Source organism: Meleagris gallopavo, chromosome 12 (assembly GCF_905368555.1).
Source record: "Meleagris gallopavo chromosome 12, MGAL_WU_HG_1.1, whole genome shotgun sequence".
Classification (NCBI taxonomy): domain Eukaryota; kingdom Metazoa; phylum Chordata; class Aves; order Galliformes; family Phasianidae; genus Meleagris; species Meleagris gallopavo.
Window position 1 is genome coordinate 12,418,168 of NC_139415.1, and position 19,913 is coordinate 12,438,080.

The following is a 19,913-nucleotide window of genomic DNA, read 5'->3' on the forward strand; positions in this document are numbered from 1 at the left end:
AAGATTAACTCACCCGCCACAGCTTTCAAAAAGAAAGAATGAATCCTGCTTTCCTCCCCATGCACCCACTACTTGTGCAAAAAAACCCAACAACCAGCTCCTTCTCTTGAGCTTCTAAAGGTTATTTGCCTTTTTCTTGGCTGAAGTTAGCCGACAAAACTTCTTTTCAAAGGAGATATCTTAGTTGATTATCAAATAACGCAACTATGAATGCGCTCCCTTCATCAGCAGCAACCCCCCTTCTACTAAATCTCAGTGAGTAATGAAGACACGAGGAAGCATTTTTTTCCACTCCAGGAATGTAACCTGAATATAAACTGCTGGCAATCGACATAAACTGAAACAGCAGAAGATGCCAGAAAGAAGGACTCAAGTTCTTCCTGCTCATGGTTGGCCTCATTAGTTCCAGCAACTGGTGTTTTAAAGAGGCTTAGTATACCTCCCACAGGATTGAAAGAGTAAGAAGGCAAGTGGAGCTGCTTTGTAATCATGGATCATGAAGAGCTAAGGGAGATGCAGGTACACAAATATGCACTCCCAGAGCAGACTGCTTCAACATACCTGAAAGAGCTCTTGGAATTGACAGAAGGCTCTCATGCACAAGAGGATCATCAGCAGCATTAACCAGCAGAAGAGGAACATAGATCTATATCCAGAAACACAGTAGAAGAGAAAAAACAGTAAGGGGGTGGTACTTGAATTTCTATTAATTGTTAAGGCATTTTATCTTGGCTCAATTCAGACATCTTATTTCAGAGTTATCCTGTACCTGAAAAAACACCAGGAAAGCAAATTTAAAGAGTGGTGGCTTTTTACTTGTGGAGTACTCAGTAGCCCTTGAAAATTTTTTTTCCAATTCAATTGTATGAAAAAAGAGAAAGGAGTGTAACAGAGCAGATGCAGATTGAGTCACAGATTTTCCCCATTCTCAGAATTCAGTCACACCCTTTCTGCTCTGCACTGTTTTGCACACCAGTCAACTAATGCCAGCTTTGTTATGGACACTTTGGTTAAAGTCCAGGAAACTCCCTTGGAGTGTTTCCATCCACTGCTTCAGCAGATTAAGGGATTAATATCCCAGTTTCATTTCTGCAGTACTTGCTAAGCATCTCCCTTCCAGATAGTGTCCTATGCCTCTTCCAGGTTATCTAGTACCTTTTTCCTTACAGCTGCGTGCTGTGTGCCACCACCTGTTTCCCACCTTATGTACCTACACACAGAGGGGTTCAGCTGATTGTGTGGCTTTATCTTGATCACTTGGATGCTACTACCTGCAGTTATATGCACTTAAGAGCTTAGAGCATTTAGCATCAGCATTACAGGTAAGAACTGAAATCTTACTCCAGAATGCTGTATCTGATTACTTCTAAAAATCACTGCTAAGACAACTGTGTCCAGGTATCAGCAACAGACACCAGCAAACATTTTCACCAATGGTAGAAAAAAAGAAGGTACAAAAGCAGCCTCAATTGCAAGAGCTTACCCTGTGCAAGTAATGCAGGCAGCTTTCTTCTTCATAGTACTCCTTCAGGGAACTGTAGCCATGAAATTTCCTGAAAAGGACAGTGTCATTGCCATCATATGTTTCTAGTACATGTGACTCCCATTTGCAAATAAGGACATAGACACAGAGACAGAAACGATGCCTGGATTTTTATGGACAATGCCTTTTTTCTACCCACTGCTTCTGCAAAATTCACCTTCAGCAGCACCTACTTTTATGCTTTCTGTGCTTACTCAAACACTGCTAGCAGAATGCTTTTTTTTTTAATGCATAGCAAGGTAATCACACAAGTTGAAATACAGCAGCCTACGAGGCATTTTGTTTTTAAACTTAACTTGCTTTTTTCCACATGTATGAATTACTTAATGACCTGCTTCTTCACATGAAAGCCTTTTCAAATGTAAAACCATTACAGCTTACAAACCTCAAACTCACTGGACCCAAAAGGATCTGCCAACAAGATTCACAGAATTCACTGTAGATGCAGTTCTTTGCTGTATCCTTAGCTCTTCATCCTAAACCCATGATTCAGTGAGTCTCTATTCAAGTGCCCTTTTTTTTTTTCTCTTGGAGAGTAGGAGACAATGATGCAGCTCTAGGCAAAAACTAGACAGGTCTCAGGGATGAGGGACAAGTAGGAAGATTTCCCCTAGAAATCACTTTTAGAAAGACAACAGACAACAATGCTCCTAGTCCTCCAAAAGCCCTTAAAGCTCTATAGCTGACAGTGTACAGCTTCAGCATTTTGTAAAGGTGTCAGTGCTTGATACAGAACATGTCATGGCATGAATTCAGACACTGAACAAAGTGTCGTGTTGTTTTCAAGGATACAAACAGCAACCTCCTACAGATTAATAAAGCAGAGAGCTTAATTTAGCTGTTAGCATGACAAATTAAAAAGTTCATGTTATCTCAGCCAAGCCTAATGTTTATGGAGATGGTGGTAGTATTTTGCAGAAGGAGGGTTTGTTATAAAATGCAAGCTGGACTAAGAACACTTATGAGCAGTTCTGAGATGCTTTCTGCATTCTGCACTACTTTTTTCTAGACCTCTTGGCAGGACAGGCTTCTTCCTAGGCTGCAGGTTCAGACATTACTTATAAATAAATGCCTCCTGGATGACTTTACAGAAGCCCTGACTGTCAAGAATAAAGATTGTGGGGTGTTTTTGTGGTATGTTTTATTCAATGTAATGGCAAGGAAGGATTTCTGAGAGTGTCAGCACTGCGTTTCAGCAGATTCCTACAAGCACACCAGGAGGTGTGCAAGAGCAACACTTGAAACAGGAGAAACAGAGTCCCCTTTCATACCTCATAACATTGTCATCAATCTGCATAAGGGATGTTGCTGTATAGAGTTTGCTCAGATCAGCATCTGACAGGCTTTGTGGCTTTTTCACGTTATCTCCAAAAAGAACTTGCCTGAAAGAAGAATAGCAAGAAAAATCATTCAAACATCACAACAATGGCAGCAAAGCCATGACCCGCTCAAGGACCAATCTGACAAGAATAGAAGTGAGCTACATAAGCATGAGGCTTTCTTGAGAATAAGCACAGCTTATCCATCCACCTCCCATCACAATAAGGCATAACAAACTAACAGCCACTTCAGAGAAAAATGCTCTCCTTTCATACTGAAAAACTGCACTAAGGAGCCTCTGTAAAGAATGTTCCCAGAACAGACAGCACTAAGGGCATTTAGAGCAGAGGCTTCATATGTTGTTACAGGTAGGGTCCTCTGGTTTCAGCCCAAACCCACAGGCGACTCATGCAGGAGCATAGCAGTCCTGGGCATAGCACCTCCTTCTCCATCTGGTCCTGAAGTCTCCCCCAGCACAGACATCAGGTTAGCTCATCCAGCAGAAATTACTTGGGGGCATTACCTTAGCAGAAAGCTATTTACTATGGACACTTGTCATAATTAGTTATTGCCCTCAGGAGAGGATGTGTTTCTTCACCAGAACAAACCGCTCCCTTAGCAAACAGAACAAAGGCCTCAAGTTGGAAAGGTTTTTGTTGGTTTTTGGGTTTTTTTTCCCCCTTTTAAAGGCAGCTGCAGGACAGAGCAGGAGGGAGACTAGGTTTGTCTTGGGAGAGCTGCATGAGAGCACAAACAGTTGTGGAAAAAAGATTACTTAAACTGATTCTCCTCCAAGCCAGCTGTGCCTTCATCTGGCTTATGAGCCTATGCACATTTAATGGGCGTTTATTATATACCATGACATATTAAACTTGATCAAGTTGTATAAATATTTGTTAATCTGGAGTGAATTACATGGGTTATCCCACACATCAGTTGACCCAACTCCTTCTGCAAGTATTTCATACTGCATAGGAGTGTAATGAACCAAAAGTTTGCAAGTGACACACGCTCCTAACTGGAATGACTCTTAACAGCTATTCTCCTCTTTTTCCCTCAACTCGGGGATCTTCAAACGTAACAGATGAGGTACTTACACATTCATTGCCTTAGAAGCACTCAGATAATTTTTCATAGAGGCAACACAAATAATGAGCATGTCACCTGTTTAACAAACACAATCCTTTCATACGTGAGAGCCACAGATCACAGCAGTAGCACAGGGATACTACAACTACATCTGCACTCCAGGAACAGCAACACTAAGTATTCTGCTGGCTACATGCTCTTTGCTGAAGAACAGCTAGAAGCCAGATCTACAGACTGACTGTTTGCTTATCAAATAAGCAGCAGTCCCATGCAGCAGATCTTGCAGATTAATCCTACCTCTGGTAGGTGGCAGAAAGAACAAGAGGCTCCTTGAATAGGGGATTCTTTGGCTAGAAGTGAAACAGATGCTGAATACTCCACTTTGAAGTTTAATGACAATGTTTTCCTGTGCTCATCTTGTTTATTCGTTAAGCAAGTCTCCTCAGAAGGAAAAAAAGAAATCCCCAAGCGTCCCATGACAAAGCTTGCTTTCTTCTATCAGGATCATCAGGGTTTCTATATTTTATAGTGTATGAGATTGACACAGGTTCCCCTTCTTTTCCTTCCTTTATTTACAAACCACTGAGCAAGGAACTTGTAATCTTTCAGGAGTCTGAATTTAAAGGGCTGAGAAGACAAATCCAATATAGCAACTGATCCAATCAGCACCATCAGTGTAAGTGATGTGCTACACTACCTGTGAGAAAGGATGATCTTCTTCATGTTATCTGCCATGAGGAAGTTATAAAATCTTCTACATTGATCCCATTGCATGAAGGTTTCCTGCGCCCTAGAAATAAACATAGTGCATAACAATCAAGATTACAATCAATCCTGTTTAAGGAGATCTTTAAAGATCACAGTAATACGCCGTAACATAAGATGGCAGCCTACAGGCTATGTAAACACATCTCTGGGCTTTACCTGCCACAGCTTAACCTTTCTCAGGAAATGACTTTCACTTTGATGAAGTTTGATGGTATCAGAAAACAGATCTGCAGACTCATTTTGCACAATGCAATTAGCTGCTCTGATCAGAGAGCATTTAAGAGCCATCAGTCAAGATCAGCAACACTGACAGGAGGATTTTGGTATCCCTTATCATAAGTTGAGTGGTACTAGTTCCCAATGGAACTAACAAGGAAAAAACTCAAATCTTCTGCTGAAAAAAAAAAATTTATTGTGTGTAACAGCTTTGCAGAGAAAATCATGTGCAGATGTTTCCAATATTCACATACACTGTCACTGTTTCAGCTTCATTGGCAAGAACTGTAGGAATAAACACTAGTTGCAGCTGCAAGAAGCACAGTTGAGGTCTCTACCTATGCTCAGAGCAGAATAGCACTTTGCAGCTTATCTGTTGTTAAAACAGAACTAAAGTTGTCCAGACTTCAGCGAGCTCTGCCAGATACGGGGCACTCCTTTGCTCTGCAGGGTCATGGGCAGGTTATAGCATTACTCTTAAAAGGGTTTGCTGTTACTGAGGAAACACACTGTCATTTACTGAGCAACCTAAGAATGCTGGGAGCAAGTGGTTTCAGCTACTGAAATACTCCCATTTAAACATTAACATACCATGAGAAACTGCGTAGATTTGTCATGAATTCCCAACCCACAAGTTCCCCAGCAGAGCTTAAGCAAGCCATGTCAGCCTGCAGTAAGCCATGCTGGAGCACAGACCTTCTGGCTACAGCCAGCCTTTACCTATCGTGTTTATGTCCAGCCACAGGAATAAGGACAGGAAAAGATTTTCCAAACAAACCTTCAAAGCCATTTCAAGATAGCTAGAGTTAAAACTATGTTTCCCCACAGTTACTGTGGCAGACAGCATGAGTGTTAATATGCTGCAAGCACTGATAGAAATGCAGTTTCCAACATTCTGAGGACTGCACAGGTCTGAAAGGCGGGGACTCTCCCCACAGCCCATAGCTATGGTGAAAGTGCATTCCACAAGATCAAGCAGAAGAATCAAGTCTGTGCAGGCAGAGATTAAGGAATAAGAAGACACGTCCCTGCTTGGCCTCAGGGAACAAATTCCCCAAACTTTGTGTTAATTCATTAAACTAAGAGACCCATTTTCTGCTGGCAAAGCATTTTGTTGTTGCTACTTTATCAGGCCTGCCTATGGAACACTTGCTTAATGCCCTGGAAAGGTTTTTGTATTTCAGATATCTACTTCGTCTTGTTCATCATCACTTCTTCCCAATTTTTCTCCCTTTACTTCCTAAAGATATCTGGGACAAAGGCTGTACAAGCTAAGAAAAAAAACAACCACCCTGTAAACTAATCTACCAGAGTAATCCACCTTCATGTAGCCCAGAGGAAAGAGAGGCCAGTTATTTTCACCTATCAGAATATGACCAGGAAGGCCAAGGCTTACCCATTCCACCTGGAGATGCTTTGTATCTCCTCCTCCTTCTACAGGAGGGATAGAAGGCCCACATTATCCTGTCTTTTTCTTTGTGGATATTTACTGACTTTGCTTTCCCCTAGCTCTCTCTAATTAGCATTTAAAAGCAGCACTAGATATTAGGTAGGCAGACAGGAGACCTGAACAGCCTTCCTGCTGAGCACACTGTAACACACAGCAGATGTTCTGTGACTGGAGATTTGCTAGTAGATGTTTACCCAGCAGGTGGAGTCAAGAGCTCAATAATCCACAAGAACCCACAGAGGACTTGCATTAAACTCAGGCAAGCAGCTGTTATTTTTCCATATGGATATCCAAGTGCAGCAGTGTTAAAAAGGTTACCTCTGCACTGCTGTTCCACAAGCACATTGTGACATAGTACTAAGAAACCAGCTCAGAGAATAGCATTACTCACAGCATTTTGGAAACCAGAAATACAATGTTGCATAACTGCAGAAGATAAATCAAACAGGCCAAGGCCAGATGTGATCCTTGCAAACCCTGCTTGATGGCTGAAAAAACAGTTCCAGGAGCTGCCTTCAAAAGAATGCATCAAGAGGATTCTTGCTACATTCACCATTCTGGGAGGCCAGATTCCCCAGCAAGTCCCTCACAGTGCTGTCACAGTTTCATCTTTATCTGTCCAAAGGACTTTGACACAAATAGCCTGGGGATATCAATAGCTTCCTTTGCTTTTCAAATATTCTCACGGCTCAGTGATGCAGTTAAGTCACTGTACATTATTTATATGTGCAGATAGAAAAAAGTGGAAGCATTAGTTTAGCCAGTTGCACTGTTTTAATCTTCATTAGCTGTGCATACATGGAAAGTTACTTCACATCAGGTGAGCTACCAGCTTCCAAGCAGCAGTGCTGTACACTTGTCCTCCATCAGTGAACACACTGTTAACACTAGATGGAGCCCTTACAGCTCTTGTGAAGGCTACAGTCTTGGCTTCCAAGCAGGGAACGACAGGTTAATGTGTAGGCAGGCCATCTAAAAGCCTTAGCCTCTCCACCTTCCAAACATCAGGCCAGTAGTGTGATTGCAAGTGCCTCTCCATGCCCTCAGCACCCTACTGCACTATTTTGGTGACACACAAAAAGGAAGGAGCATGAACAGACAGTTTGAGTTTTGTGGTTTTTTCAGTCTCTGCAGATAAGAGACAGCTCTTATGGAACTCCACAGTGAAGCCAGAAGAGCTATTATGAACCAAGTGATACTTTCCAGAGTGATGAGAAAGCATAAACTATTGCTTTAATCCTGGCATCAGCTCAGAAGTTTGTCATGCTGCCCAGCCAGAACTGGATGAAGAATGCCTGCTCTTACCACACTGCAGCATTTCTGCCATGACAAAGTTAGGCAACTCACACGTGTAGAATGGAAGCTGCCAGTATTTGTACCTGGTGAGGTACAGAAAGCTTGTTTGCACTGTTGACGAAATCTATTTGTTTATGCTGCCAAATCAACAAAGTTGTGTCTGCTCCTTTGGCTCCTGCACTTTGCATTCATAAAGACTAAGTAAGTGCAAGAGAAATAGTGCCCTCTTCCCCCTCATCCTGCAGAAGAAACCAGGACAGAATTCCAGACTCACCTGAGTGCACTGTACCCCTGGCACACGCTGACACAGCACAGAACCCTCTCCTGGTTGGCCTGGTTCTCTCCCAGGTACTTGCACACGATGTTTCCACCCAGGCTGAAGCCTACCACAACCAACTGGGTCTGAGGGTAGGTCTTCTTGATGTAATTCACCATGGCTCCAAATTCCCAGGTGCAACCTGAAAATAAGGGCAGTGTCAAGAGGCATCTTCCAACGGTCTCAGCCTTCCACTTCAAACTCCAGTTGTATGTTTTAAGTTCAGCTTCTTACTCCTTCTGATTTTTCAATAACCTCAAGGTTTAAGATCTCTGATTCACATGCTCAGGCATCTGCTTTATGAGTCCTGTGGACCTTAGCTCATGCCTCATTTTGGACCAACTGCCAAATTAAGATGAACTAAAAAAAATCATGAGAACAGCAGATCTGACAATTCACTCTTCCTTTCCAAAGCATTTCATTTTCTTCCTGAGGCAGTTTGCCACTTTTGAACAGAAGTGAGGTATCTGGAAAGCAGCCTGCTCATTGCTTTCAGCAAGGCAGCCATAGATTCTTAAATCCATGCTGAAAACATAGAGCTGGCTTGTCAGGACAGAGGGCTCAATGGACTGAAGAGCCTAAGCAGGTGCTCTCTGGAACTAGAGGGAATGGTTTAAGCAAAAGCAGCTAGGACTTTTTTCAGCCACTTGAGGTAAAAATACTGCAGTTTCTTACAAGATAAATGGGCCTCCCCACATAAGGGAAGAGGTAGGTACCTCTACACACATGCGTGCTGCTCTCAGGCTGCAATACTGAGGGATCAAACTTCTGGCAGCACTGTGGTCCTCAGACTGTCTGAGAAAATGAAGACAGTGGTATCAACTGACTATGCACTCTGTTAATCTTCCAAGTGGATTCAAGACTGCAGACTGAGCAAATCACACAAACAAAATAAAATTCCACCTTTTAATTCATGTGTATCTCAGATCTGTCCAGTGGGGTAAATCCTAAGAGTTTGGATTCTACACTGTGCCATCCAAACACTGCTCCAGTCTGTCTTCACCCCAAATACAACACCCTTGCTAGACATCAGCCTCAGATTTTAGCTAGCTCTGGAGCAGATGCTGAGCAAAGTTTGTGTTTACTTCAGTGAAAGAAAAAGCTTCTGGATGAGCATCTCATCAGGGCTCGGGCACTTCCTTGTGAGCATTTTCACTTAGCAATTTTCCACAACATGACAAATGCTGCATTGCTCTAGCTTCCTCTGGAAGAAGCCAGCAGTCAAAACACCACAGCATTTGACTGTCACAATTCGAAAGCATTTCAGAAACTTGAAGCTAAAACAGCAACAGGTCAAGCCTGAAGTAAAGGCTCAAGCAAATCAAGTTTATGATACTTATTCCCCCAAAACACATCAGGAATCCAGCAAAAGCTGAAAGGACAAAGGGTATTTGGATTAGAGACAGAGTAAAGTTTGCTCAGGGTCTTGCTGGCACTATTCTAGGCAGAGTCACTTCTTAGTGATTTACTGACTTGCTCAAAGGAAGTGCTAGGCATTCCTTGCCCTCCCCAAGGCTTTAGAAGATTTAGAAAGGCATGTCTCCAGAGCTACATTTCAGAACAGCTCCTTAAGGTCTAAAGGAAAACTACACAAAGTGAAGAAAGTCTACCATCTCCAGCAAACTCTGAGAAACTGAGACTAGGGCTCAGAATTCCAGACCAGTATTTGACATTAGACAGAGAAAAGTCACATCACCATCTTACTCCAGGCAGAGCTGTAGCAGATCTGTACCCTGGTGGTGGTGTTAATCCCCCCTCCTCCCCTGACCCTTATTAACCATTTTAGTTAATTATTCAAGAATTCGGGCTATAGCATTATAATTAGGTATCAGCTAGCATGATACTGCTGAAGGTTTCAGAGAACAGTCAGTAGATTTTGGAAATGTACTCTGTCCTAGGAAGATCATATTTTTGGAAGGAAGCTCTCAACTTTTATCAAAAACCAAACAGTTGAATGAGATCAGGCTTGATTCCCACAACATGGTAGACTCAAAGCAACTGCTAGCCTAGCACCTCATAACAAATCAAGGTTATTGGTACTTCTGAAATGTTTTCTCACTCAGGAGTGGATTAAATAGCTATAAAACAAGCAACAAGGCATTAATGCCTATCTACCTGCTACATTCAGAGTTCCAAAACACAAGATATCTTTAACAATTAAATAAAGGAACCTAATGCCAGTCTATTATTCTCACAACTGAGTCCTGCCATAAGGTACCTATAGATGTCTGCAGTACAGAAGGCATGAGGGCTCATCAAAAGAGCTCAGGAACAAGCAGATCAGGTCTCTGGCAAGAAGACCACATTTTACCAAGATCATGTTGCATGCTGCAGGGCAGTTAAGAATAGCTGGAGTCACTCGTAGGCCATCTCAAAATATTTCATTCCTTAAAATTTACTGGCTAAGAAAGATTTCCTTATATGCAAATTGAATTCCAAAATCATGGTAGCTAAGCACTACCAGTTCTGTAGCTTTACTGTCAAGCTGCAGAACTGTTGCATTCCTTGATATCTGTGTTACATTCAGGGAATAATATGACCATGGCCTTCCTAGGATAGAAATGTACTTTCTGGATAGGCTGGTACACAGTCCTCATTAGTTTTCAAAGCCTCAGAAATAACTTTGGTCCTTCAAGCCAAGTTGTTCATATTCCACTAAACTGACATTTAAACATCCCTCAAATCATTTGAGTAGGCTCTCAGTAGCCACGAGAGCTTCTTAAGAAAGCTTTTCTTTCAGAAAACTGCCTCCTTGATTAGGAGTACATGCTTAAGACCTAGGATGAGAAAGAAGGAAAAGTGAATCCCAGTACTAGTCTCCCTTCTTCCTCATAAGTTAAATTTATTTCCTAAGAAACAGTACAAAATGATTGTACCATAGCCTAATTCAGCTACGGTAGCCGTGTTATGCTAAAGGAGCCTGATTAAGACCTAGAAACTCCACAAGGTTGAAAGTCACCAGCTGTCACGAAGTACTTACCATATGTGAACATTCGTGGAGAAGTGAGCTCAATATTTGGTAAGGCCCCCAAGTGATTCAGGACAGCACATCTGTACCCATTTTTTTGTGCATAGTCAACAAAAGTGCGGATATACTGCTTCTCACTGTGGTTAGCAATCCCAGGGCAGATTACCATCGTGACATCCTCTGTGCAGAGAAAGAGAGAAAAAGAGAAAAGTTAAGTAAATGTCACTGCATGCAAATGAAGAGCTTCAGAAGCTTTCCATTTCACAGCCATGGGAAACCATGTACCAGAAGAAAGCCAAAAATCCTATTATTCTGCCAAAAAGCCCAGTATGGGAAAGAACAAGAGCAGCCCTAATGCTAAAGATGTGGAAAGAGTAATTCATGTTATAAGAGATGAACATTTTTCTAACTCTGGGGAAGGCTGCACAAACAGTTCTAAAGAAACTTCCTGGAGACTGAGTGAAAATCCTTCCCTTTGAAGAAAGGTGTTTTTTGACATCACACATGTTCTGCCTTCTGGCAGCCCGCTGCAATGTTAAGTGCATGGAAGCTCTAGAGCCTGCTGCTTGTCCACGCTTCCAGAGTTCAGTGCAACTCCAACACTCAGAAGGAAGCTCTGCTAGGCACAAAAATTCTGACTGACCGACATCAGCCATCCTCTGCTTCACTGCTACACGATCACAGATCTGCCAACACCGTTCATCAGTTTAACAAGAGATCATTTTATCAGCTAAGAAAGTCACTACTGTAACTCAAGTGAGCACAGTAAATTGCAGGATTAGCATATGCACTTCCAATTAGCTATCACACTCTGCACTGCTGTACAAAGCTCTAACTTGTAGTTCTACCCACTGTGAATTTTTGCCTCATTAGGAATGTACTGTTCGGATTCTCTTTAGTGATAAGGATAACAGAAACTGTTACAGTGTAATATTATACCACAAAGACCTCAACTCTGACCATGTTAAGAACTTGACCTGAAGGCAAACTGGGAATCGTGGGCTTACCATAAAATCAGCTACTGCAGAAATTTAGCTTGTACTACTGAAGTCAAGTCACAGCAATTCAATTTTAAGTGTCGCTCTTACCACTACTGAGTTTCAATTCTGACATTCACTCTGAATATACATGCATAATGCAGAGGAGAAACACCAGGATTCTCTTCTTTTTCCATAATTCTCTTAAGTCTCCTCCATACCATATGTGGTTTGTTTTCACACAGATCCTGAAACACCCTACTGTCAACAAAAACTACCCAGAATCTGTTTGTAAGGGGGAGATAAAAGCCTAATTTCTTTTCCATACACACCAAGCTATGAAGAATGCTATGCTGCTATTCTCTGTTCTATGATCCTACAGACTTGGCAGGCAAAGGGCACTCCGAACACAGAAGTTACTGCCAGCATCACGCTTGAGAGAGAGGTTGTGAAGCATTTATTCTGCCCCTTAACCCCCAGCCCTTGTCACACAAAGTCAATTTAGTAAGTGGGTTCTCCCCTGCTGTGTGAGATACAGACACACGGCAAGACAGTCTCAGTCTCCACACACTGGCTAGTACTGTGCAGTAGCCCCTTCCCATCACCAAGATGAACACCCAACCTTCTGAGATTCACGTAGCAGTGCTCCCATCTGCTTCCTCCCCACTCCCGGAGCACAGAATTGAGGTTAGCAGCTAAATGCAGCCAGCAGCTGCGTGACTGACCTCCAATGCAGTGCTCAGACTGTGGCTCAAAGAGATCAAAGGTTGCTGTTGCTCCATCTGGCATCGTGAGGTACTTGCGATGTCCGTACGGATGTGGTGATCTCACTCTCCCCATTTTTCCATAAAGGGCTGTCTGGATATGCCCACTCTTCCCCCAGATCAAGGGTGGAATGTACCTGAAAGAAGCAGTAATTTAATTGCACGTCCTGCTGTGCTAACGAGCCTTTCAGAACAGATAAACAATCCCATAACAAAACTCCCCCTCAGTACCAAATATAGCAACAAATTGTGGTTTTGCTATGGCTGAACTGGCAGCACTGATCTTTGCAGCCTTACCAGTGACGAGACCGATAGGCTTCTAATGCTGAGCTATCAGCACTAGAAGAAGAGGCCAAAAACCCAGACATTCCTCCACAAGGAAACATTGCATGCACGAATGCTCCTTGCAGACTACACAGCGGCCTTGCGAGGCTGGAACAGCATGTTGCCAGCCAACCAAACTGACCTTCAAAACTTGTCAAGTGTCATAAATCTGCTTTAGTTGAAACACTGAGGCCTGCTGGGTTGAGCCACGCTGGCTTGTGTAAGCACTTCAACACACAAAGCTGGTGGCAGAAACACAGGATTCACTGCAAGGTCTAGAAGACTAAAACCACAAGACTTGCTCCAGTTGCAACAATTTTGCACTGAAATGCTTTTCTCAGTTAGATAAGGAGCAAGGTACAAGAAAATTTTGCCTCAAGTAGGGTTTGGTAATAAAGCAGGAACATTTTCAAAAGGACCTCTAAGAGAATTTGCTAACCCAGCTCCCCTGGTTGATAAAGAAGTGCCTTCTTCCTTCTGGCTTAGTGGCCTTCAAAAAGACATGGGTATAAACTGCTATTAGCTGAAAGGGGTTAAAGGGGCAAAATCTGTTTAACCACAAGCAGAGCTGCCAGTGGTTTAACCAGAGGTACTGCTAACCAAGTGGTGGTGATGCAGTCACCTGGCCTCTCTGCTTTGCAAACAAAGCAAACACCTTGAAAAAGGGATTTACATAGCTCTTGAGAGGAAAGCATGAATGATTCATTATTTAGGAGAACAGCAGCCCCAGGGAGCATGCTCCCAATTAAGGAGCTGTGGTCTCTGCTGCACAGAGCAGAGGATCCAGAACAAGCTTGAGAGCTGCCTACACCACTGTGGATACCAAGAGATCAGTAACTCCCTTTCCCTTTTAAGTGAAGGCTTCCTGCACGTACTCCCTCCTACTGCTTGAGATCATATGAAGCACAGATCCTGTTCTTTCGTGCTTTTCCCTGCTCTCATAAAACTAGGCAGCTTTTAGGCTCATCCGATTTACTGCTTAAGCCCATAACCCATTAGAGTGTGACTGGACAGAGCTCTGCTTTATGCTCTGACACTGCTCACTGCTGGACCTGCTTTCTCACGGCAGCTCTCACGTGTCATATCTGCAATCCTCTGTCCCTCTTACAAACCCTTTAAATAAGAAAACAACACTTGCTATAAAAGCTCTCACAGCTTGTTTAGAAAGACAAGAGTTGAGTTCTAGCAGAAGGATACTCATTCTATCCCATCATCCATGAAGGAAATTTTTATAGCCAAAGTAACACAGTATGGATCATTGCAGTTTCACTTTTGCAAGTGCAATTCCCAAACAGACCCAAAACAGATTTCCATAGAAGTAGATATAACTTCAAAAAGTAAAAAAAAAAAAAAAAAAAAAAAAAAAAAAAGCTACAAGAGCCTATAGCCTTGTAAATTGCTCCTCCCTCCACTGCATTCCATCGCTCACCTATAAAGCTTTGCAAATAATCTACATAAGAGCAGCACCATTATCCATCTTTATCAGCCAAGCTCATCCATACTGGGAGTACACACTGCAGCTGGGTGCTTGCCAGGAACAGCCTGTAGTGCAGATTCCCAGCAACAAAGGGGACTGTAGAAGCTCATTCTCCTTAACTGCTGCTAGAGATGGAGAGAAATCAGCGGATTGTCTCAGGACGCACAGGGTTATGATAGACATGCATAGGGTTGGTGTGATGGGACAGTCAGTGTAAACAAGGCTGAACAAGAAAGACTACAGATGGCTCTGCCCAAGGCACACAGTGCTCACTGCAGAGGTTTGGAACAGATTCTGCAGCCACTATGAAAGGTGGAGGAGAACAGCTCCTCCGGTGCAACAGAAATCAGCTACCCTCAGTCATTCACTCACAAGCAGTTCAGAATCATATCCAATCCACCACCAATATCAAGGTGGTGCTTGACTGACTTCTTTAAGAAGTTCTTTGTGGACAGATTTTGTTGGTTGGCAGCACTTTTTTTTTTTTTTTTTGTGGATGAGAGAGGAGAGTTGTCAAATACAGCCCATAATAAGATACTGCAGCTCTTCCAGAAGAGACTCGGACATCAACGTAGTTTCATGGCTCATATCCTAGCACTGGAAAGCTTTGGTGACTTTCTGCAAAGCTGCTAGGAAGGAAATTAGAAGTGTTCAAGACATCAACTCGACTACTGGAATTTAAATCTAGACAAATGACTTCAAAAGAATTGTTTTTCAGCAGCGTGCTACCTACCACAGCCTGCTTCCTCAGGTCACAGCTTGTTTCTTAGGGGGAAAAAAACAACAAGGCTGCCTTCTTATAACCTGACTGTAAGATTTCTGAAGCACTGATCTTCAATAAGTCAATCCTTTGTGCCCTTTTTACACAAGCAAACAGCACAGGCAGTTTCAGCCTTGTCTACCCTTCAGGGAAGGTCTGAAAACAAGGCAGGAATACCACTGGCTCCACCTATGATGATGAACAGAGGCTGCCTACGGGTTGCACATTTCCATCTGCATGCTAAAACAGCATGCAGCCCTATGGAAAGAGTGCATTCACTGCTCGGTGCCTTCGGAGCACACGTTAGTGTATCTAAGCATCCTATGGACAAGGAAGAAAAACACTCAGCTTATGTTTTTAAGTTAACTCCTGTCAGTTGTTTCAGTGCCACACTGCCTGCAGCAAAGATGTGTGAATATTAGTCACTGCACATGTAACTACACTCTTCTAGATGAATATTCAAAGGCAAAACCCAGCACGAGTAATGTGCACAGACAGTGCTCTGATGCAGAGATTTGTTACTCCCACTTAGTCTTACTTAAGAACGTTAAGTATGTTTATGCTGATTGCACTTTAGAAAAAGCAGTTAAAACAAAAATATGTGCAAGTGGTAGGGCAACAGCCTGTTGTTTCACTTGTCTTTTACTCTTTCCCACTGACCTTTAGGCTATAGACTTGCAGCAAGATAAATAATCTAAAAGTCCCTTCGGGAGGGCTCCAGGAGACTGAAGACCACAAGACTTCAGTGTGGGGGGGAAAGAGGAAGGAGGGAAGAATTTGCCCAGATTGCATAAATGCTGATAAATCCTGCGTAGCTAGTGGAAACTAACCCAGGTTAAAGCTCACCTTAACAGACTGCTGCAAAAGCTGACAGCTAATACCATGACTAAAAATATTAGACTTATTACCAAGACAAGCTGCTAATCGAACCTAGTACAGAACCTGTGAAGTCTAGATAGTGGCAGAGGGATGTCTGTATCAGTGTGTTCCAGTAAAAGCTGTTCTCAGCTGATGGACAAGTTGGCAAGGCACTCTTAAAATCTCTAGCAGCATCAGGCATACGATCTGTCTGAGACTATTTTTGTTGACCATCTATTTTGGCAGTAGATAAGTCTGCTTTTTCAAGTCTGTGTGAGTGGCTTTCTGTCTGCAGTTTTCAATGAAAGCAAGCCTACAAAAACTTCTAAAACCAAGTACCGAGCCCTGCAGTGCAAGACTGCATGGGACCAAAGGACAAGATGCATCTTTTACCCACAGTCTACGCAGACTCTTAGCTTGCTTTTCTAAATCCATACACAGAAGAGAACAGAAAAATCTCAGTCAATCCCAGTAGCTCAGGATACCACACTGGTAGGAAAGAAAACACTAGTTAGAAATTATTCAAGCAACTCTACCCTTGGAAAGTACAGGTTAGATAAGCTAATGTTTATTTCAGCCATATTATACAAAAACCAGTTCCATATTCAGTCCAGCTGAAACCACTTAACTATCTAATGCTGATAGCTACAGCTAGCACAGATTGTTTTGTAACGAGGCCAATATTCCTCATGGCAAACAGTTGAAAAAAAGGTGCTCCTATGAAACAATCACCCTGCAGGCAGAAGAGCATGTGCTCAGGCTTTTGCCTATGGCTTACCTTAAGCAAACAAGCTCAACAGCATGTGACACATGGAAACTTGAGCTAGATACCATGCTGACTGAACTCTTAAAGGCAAGTGACTCAAGGAGCATCCAAGCCTCGGCCTTTAGATTTTAATGCAAATGCTATCATGACTGCTAAATTTAACCATGTATTTCAAACAAGGGCCTCTCACTCAAAAGCAGGTGGCTCCCCTCAATCACTGGTAATTAGCAGGAAAAGTGTTCAAGGACATGACAGACTTCCTCAGCTTCTCTCTAATGCCTGCTACAAACCAAAGTGGCTTTGGTAAAACACCATTCCTGTAGGGATTATCCCAGGACAGCGAGTTTCACTGCGTGATTCACTATGCATTCCCCAGTGTGCTGTGATCCAGCAAAGCTGTTCACAGATGTGAGGATCCAGGCTCAGGCTGCGTGTCCACAGGCAGCTGATCTCAGTGCTCTTCCTATTCTGATTTGGTGAGCTGCAACAGGTATCAAGTACTCTAAGAAAAGACAAGCATTTAAGGCAATTCATTAAGGTTCTCAATAGCTATGAATTTTAGGAAAGGGATTTCAGTAACTGGAATCTGTAGCAGAAGGTAGATGGGAGAACAGGTCTGGGGTGGCCAGTTGCTTGTTATGGAAACTGATCTTAGCAAACTCTGTATTCATCATGTCACATGCCTTAGCTAGCCAAATGAATTCAGACCCAGTTACATAAACATGCATCAACAAATGCAAGCTTTTTTAGCTCCAAGTGCTTCATTTTCGCTGTAAAACCCATCCCCACATCTTGATAGGTGATAGCCCACAGCAGAGAGCAAGAGAAGAACCTAGGTGTTTAAAAAATCTCCACCTAGCATTTTAAGATTAAAAACAATTCCAATACGTGCATGTAGATTAAGTTTTAGTGAAGGTCAGAGCAGATTATGATTTTAGAGCACGTATGTTTCCCAGTATACAGAATTTAGGAAAGCAGCAGCTGCATAAGCAGCTCAAACAAAACACAAAAACGGAGCTATTTTTATTAGCAAGCATCAGCATTCAGATCCTCAAAGAACTGAAGCAGAAGTTCAGCAACAAGCTTATTTCTGGAGTGTTACTTCATTTCAATTGAGGAGATTAACACTTTAAACATGAACTCTTCCATCAGCTTTGATGTACGCTGGATACCAAGGGCAAGAAAGTCTGCAATTTGTGCACATCAGGAGAACTGCCTCCTGCATTACAACAGGGGTTTGGCTGTTTTTTTCCCCTTGGCAGACCTGTCTGGAAGAATTTAAAGGATGCTTTACAAACCAAGCCTTGCTTGAACCTTGTCTCCAATGCTAGGGAAAGCAATTAATTTACAATCAAGAAATCTAATTGAAGAGTCCGGAGGGTTCAGTCTTCTCCCTCAATATGTAGAAAGCAGCTTTTTCTGCACCAGCTCATCTAGGCTGTTCAGTGTGATGGAATACACAGCAAATACCTACAAGCCTGATTTTAAAATGGTTTTGGGACTTCCACGTCACCATAGTCTCTAAAAAAGAAACTAACATAAGTGGAGTAGAACTGTTTGCATTGTACAATAACTGTATAAAGCCTACCTAAAGGTACAGCTGTCCTCAGTTAAGTTATCTCCTCCCCAGCTTAGACTGCTTTTATTTAGGAAAGAGCACAACATGCTCCTCCTCGGCCTTTGGTGACTGCAAGATGTACTTTAGTCAAAACAGTGAATGGGTGTTACAGCACATCATCCTTGCTGACGAGAGCTGCAGAATGCCAGATTGCTTCACAGCAGAACACTCAGCATGGACTCAGTCCCCACAAGGCTACTTTTCTCCCTAAGGAGAATGCTTCAATTAACCTGTTGGGAGCTGCTGCCCTTCTCTGCCTCTCAGCATGTTCACCTGTGAGAGCTCCAGTAGGAACACTGTTCTCAGTTTATTATTCTCCTGGAAGTGCTTCACCCAGGGTAGAGCACTAAGGAGCTGACAGGAATCAGGCTATAGGGATGGAGGAACAGAACAAAGCCCAAAGCCAGCTTTTCTAACTGCTTCTCTCCTTGCACCTACAGAAGAGCAAGGACAGTCCAAAAGAATATTCTGGTATCAAGTTGCCTGCTTATCTAGTACAGATCACTGTGCAAATAATGGACAAGAAAAGTCTGCCATGGATCTTAAACAGCATTTACTAACAGGCCTGACAGTCCTTTGCTGCAGTCTCTGAGGAGCTTGCCTGCATTAAGGATGTGTGCAGGAAGCAATTCTCTTCCATAAGGATGATACCTGTGCCATAACTCTACAGGAATAGTGTACACAAATACACCTGACAGAAGAACTGGGTGCAGCAAAAAAAACCTCTATCACAGCACGGAAGATACAGGCCACATTTGTCTTCACAAGTCAAAGGAGCCCATGCTACGTTTTCTACAGGACTGAGAGATGGCAGACTTTTGTAGTGATCTGAAAGGCAGGAACAGGAGACAGCCAGTGGACATTTGAAGGTTTGAGGGTACAAATAACTGAACCAATATCAAAGAGGTTTCAAGCAAGAAGCAGAACAAAGAAGTCTGATTATGCTACTTCACTTGGTCAAAGTAGAAAGCTGGGCAGGGGTTGAGAAAGCAAAATAAAGAGACGAAACTTCCTTCCGATTTGGGAAGAAACAGTCTTTTGTTTATGAGATATGTAGAAAGCTTTTAGCAGTTTAGAGAATTGTAAGAAGCAGTTTAGCATCTGCAAATACAAGGTACCTGGCTCACAGCCATCCCAGGCAGTTTTACTATCCAAAGCTCTTGAATTATTCACCCACCACCACTTGGCTTACTAAATGATGCTGTTTACAATTTATTCAGCAAGTCCAGAGGTAAGGATAGTGCCATAAGGGGAAAATAAAATCCAACAGAAAAGTGTTTTTCAATTATTTTTCAATAGCTGCACATATAGAACAGCCTTGCCTGTTTCTGCTTTCTCCCTGCCACCCAGTTTTTAATACCCTTCCTCCTTTGAGCATAAGGGCACCGAACAGACCACGTCTA

The 19,913-nt window shown here is 42.7% G+C and overlaps 1 protein-coding gene across 2 annotated transcripts in view; it reads right to left on the reverse strand.

Annotated features, from left to right (window-relative positions):
- Window positions 1-19,913, reverse strand: part of ABHD2 (abhydrolase domain containing 2, acylglycerol lipase) — a 39,510-nt gene that overhangs the window by 6,672 nt on the left and 12,925 nt on the right. For both annotated transcript variants that reach the window (XM_085233818.1, XM_003209525.5), the window contains exons 4-10: window positions 12,669-12,844; window positions 10,979-11,146; window positions 7,957-8,140; window positions 4,650-4,742; window positions 2,815-2,925; window positions 1,484-1,553; window positions 562-646 (exon numbers count right to left, since the gene is read on the reverse strand). In XM_085233818.1, coding sequence (XP_085089944.1) covers window positions 562-646; window positions 1,484-1,553; window positions 2,815-2,925; window positions 4,650-4,742; window positions 7,957-8,140; window positions 10,979-11,146; window positions 12,669-12,844 — 887 coding nt within the window. The remainder of the gene's footprint in view (window positions 1-561; window positions 647-1,483; window positions 1,554-2,814; window positions 2,926-4,649; window positions 4,743-7,956; window positions 8,141-10,978; window positions 11,147-12,668; window positions 12,845-19,913) is intronic.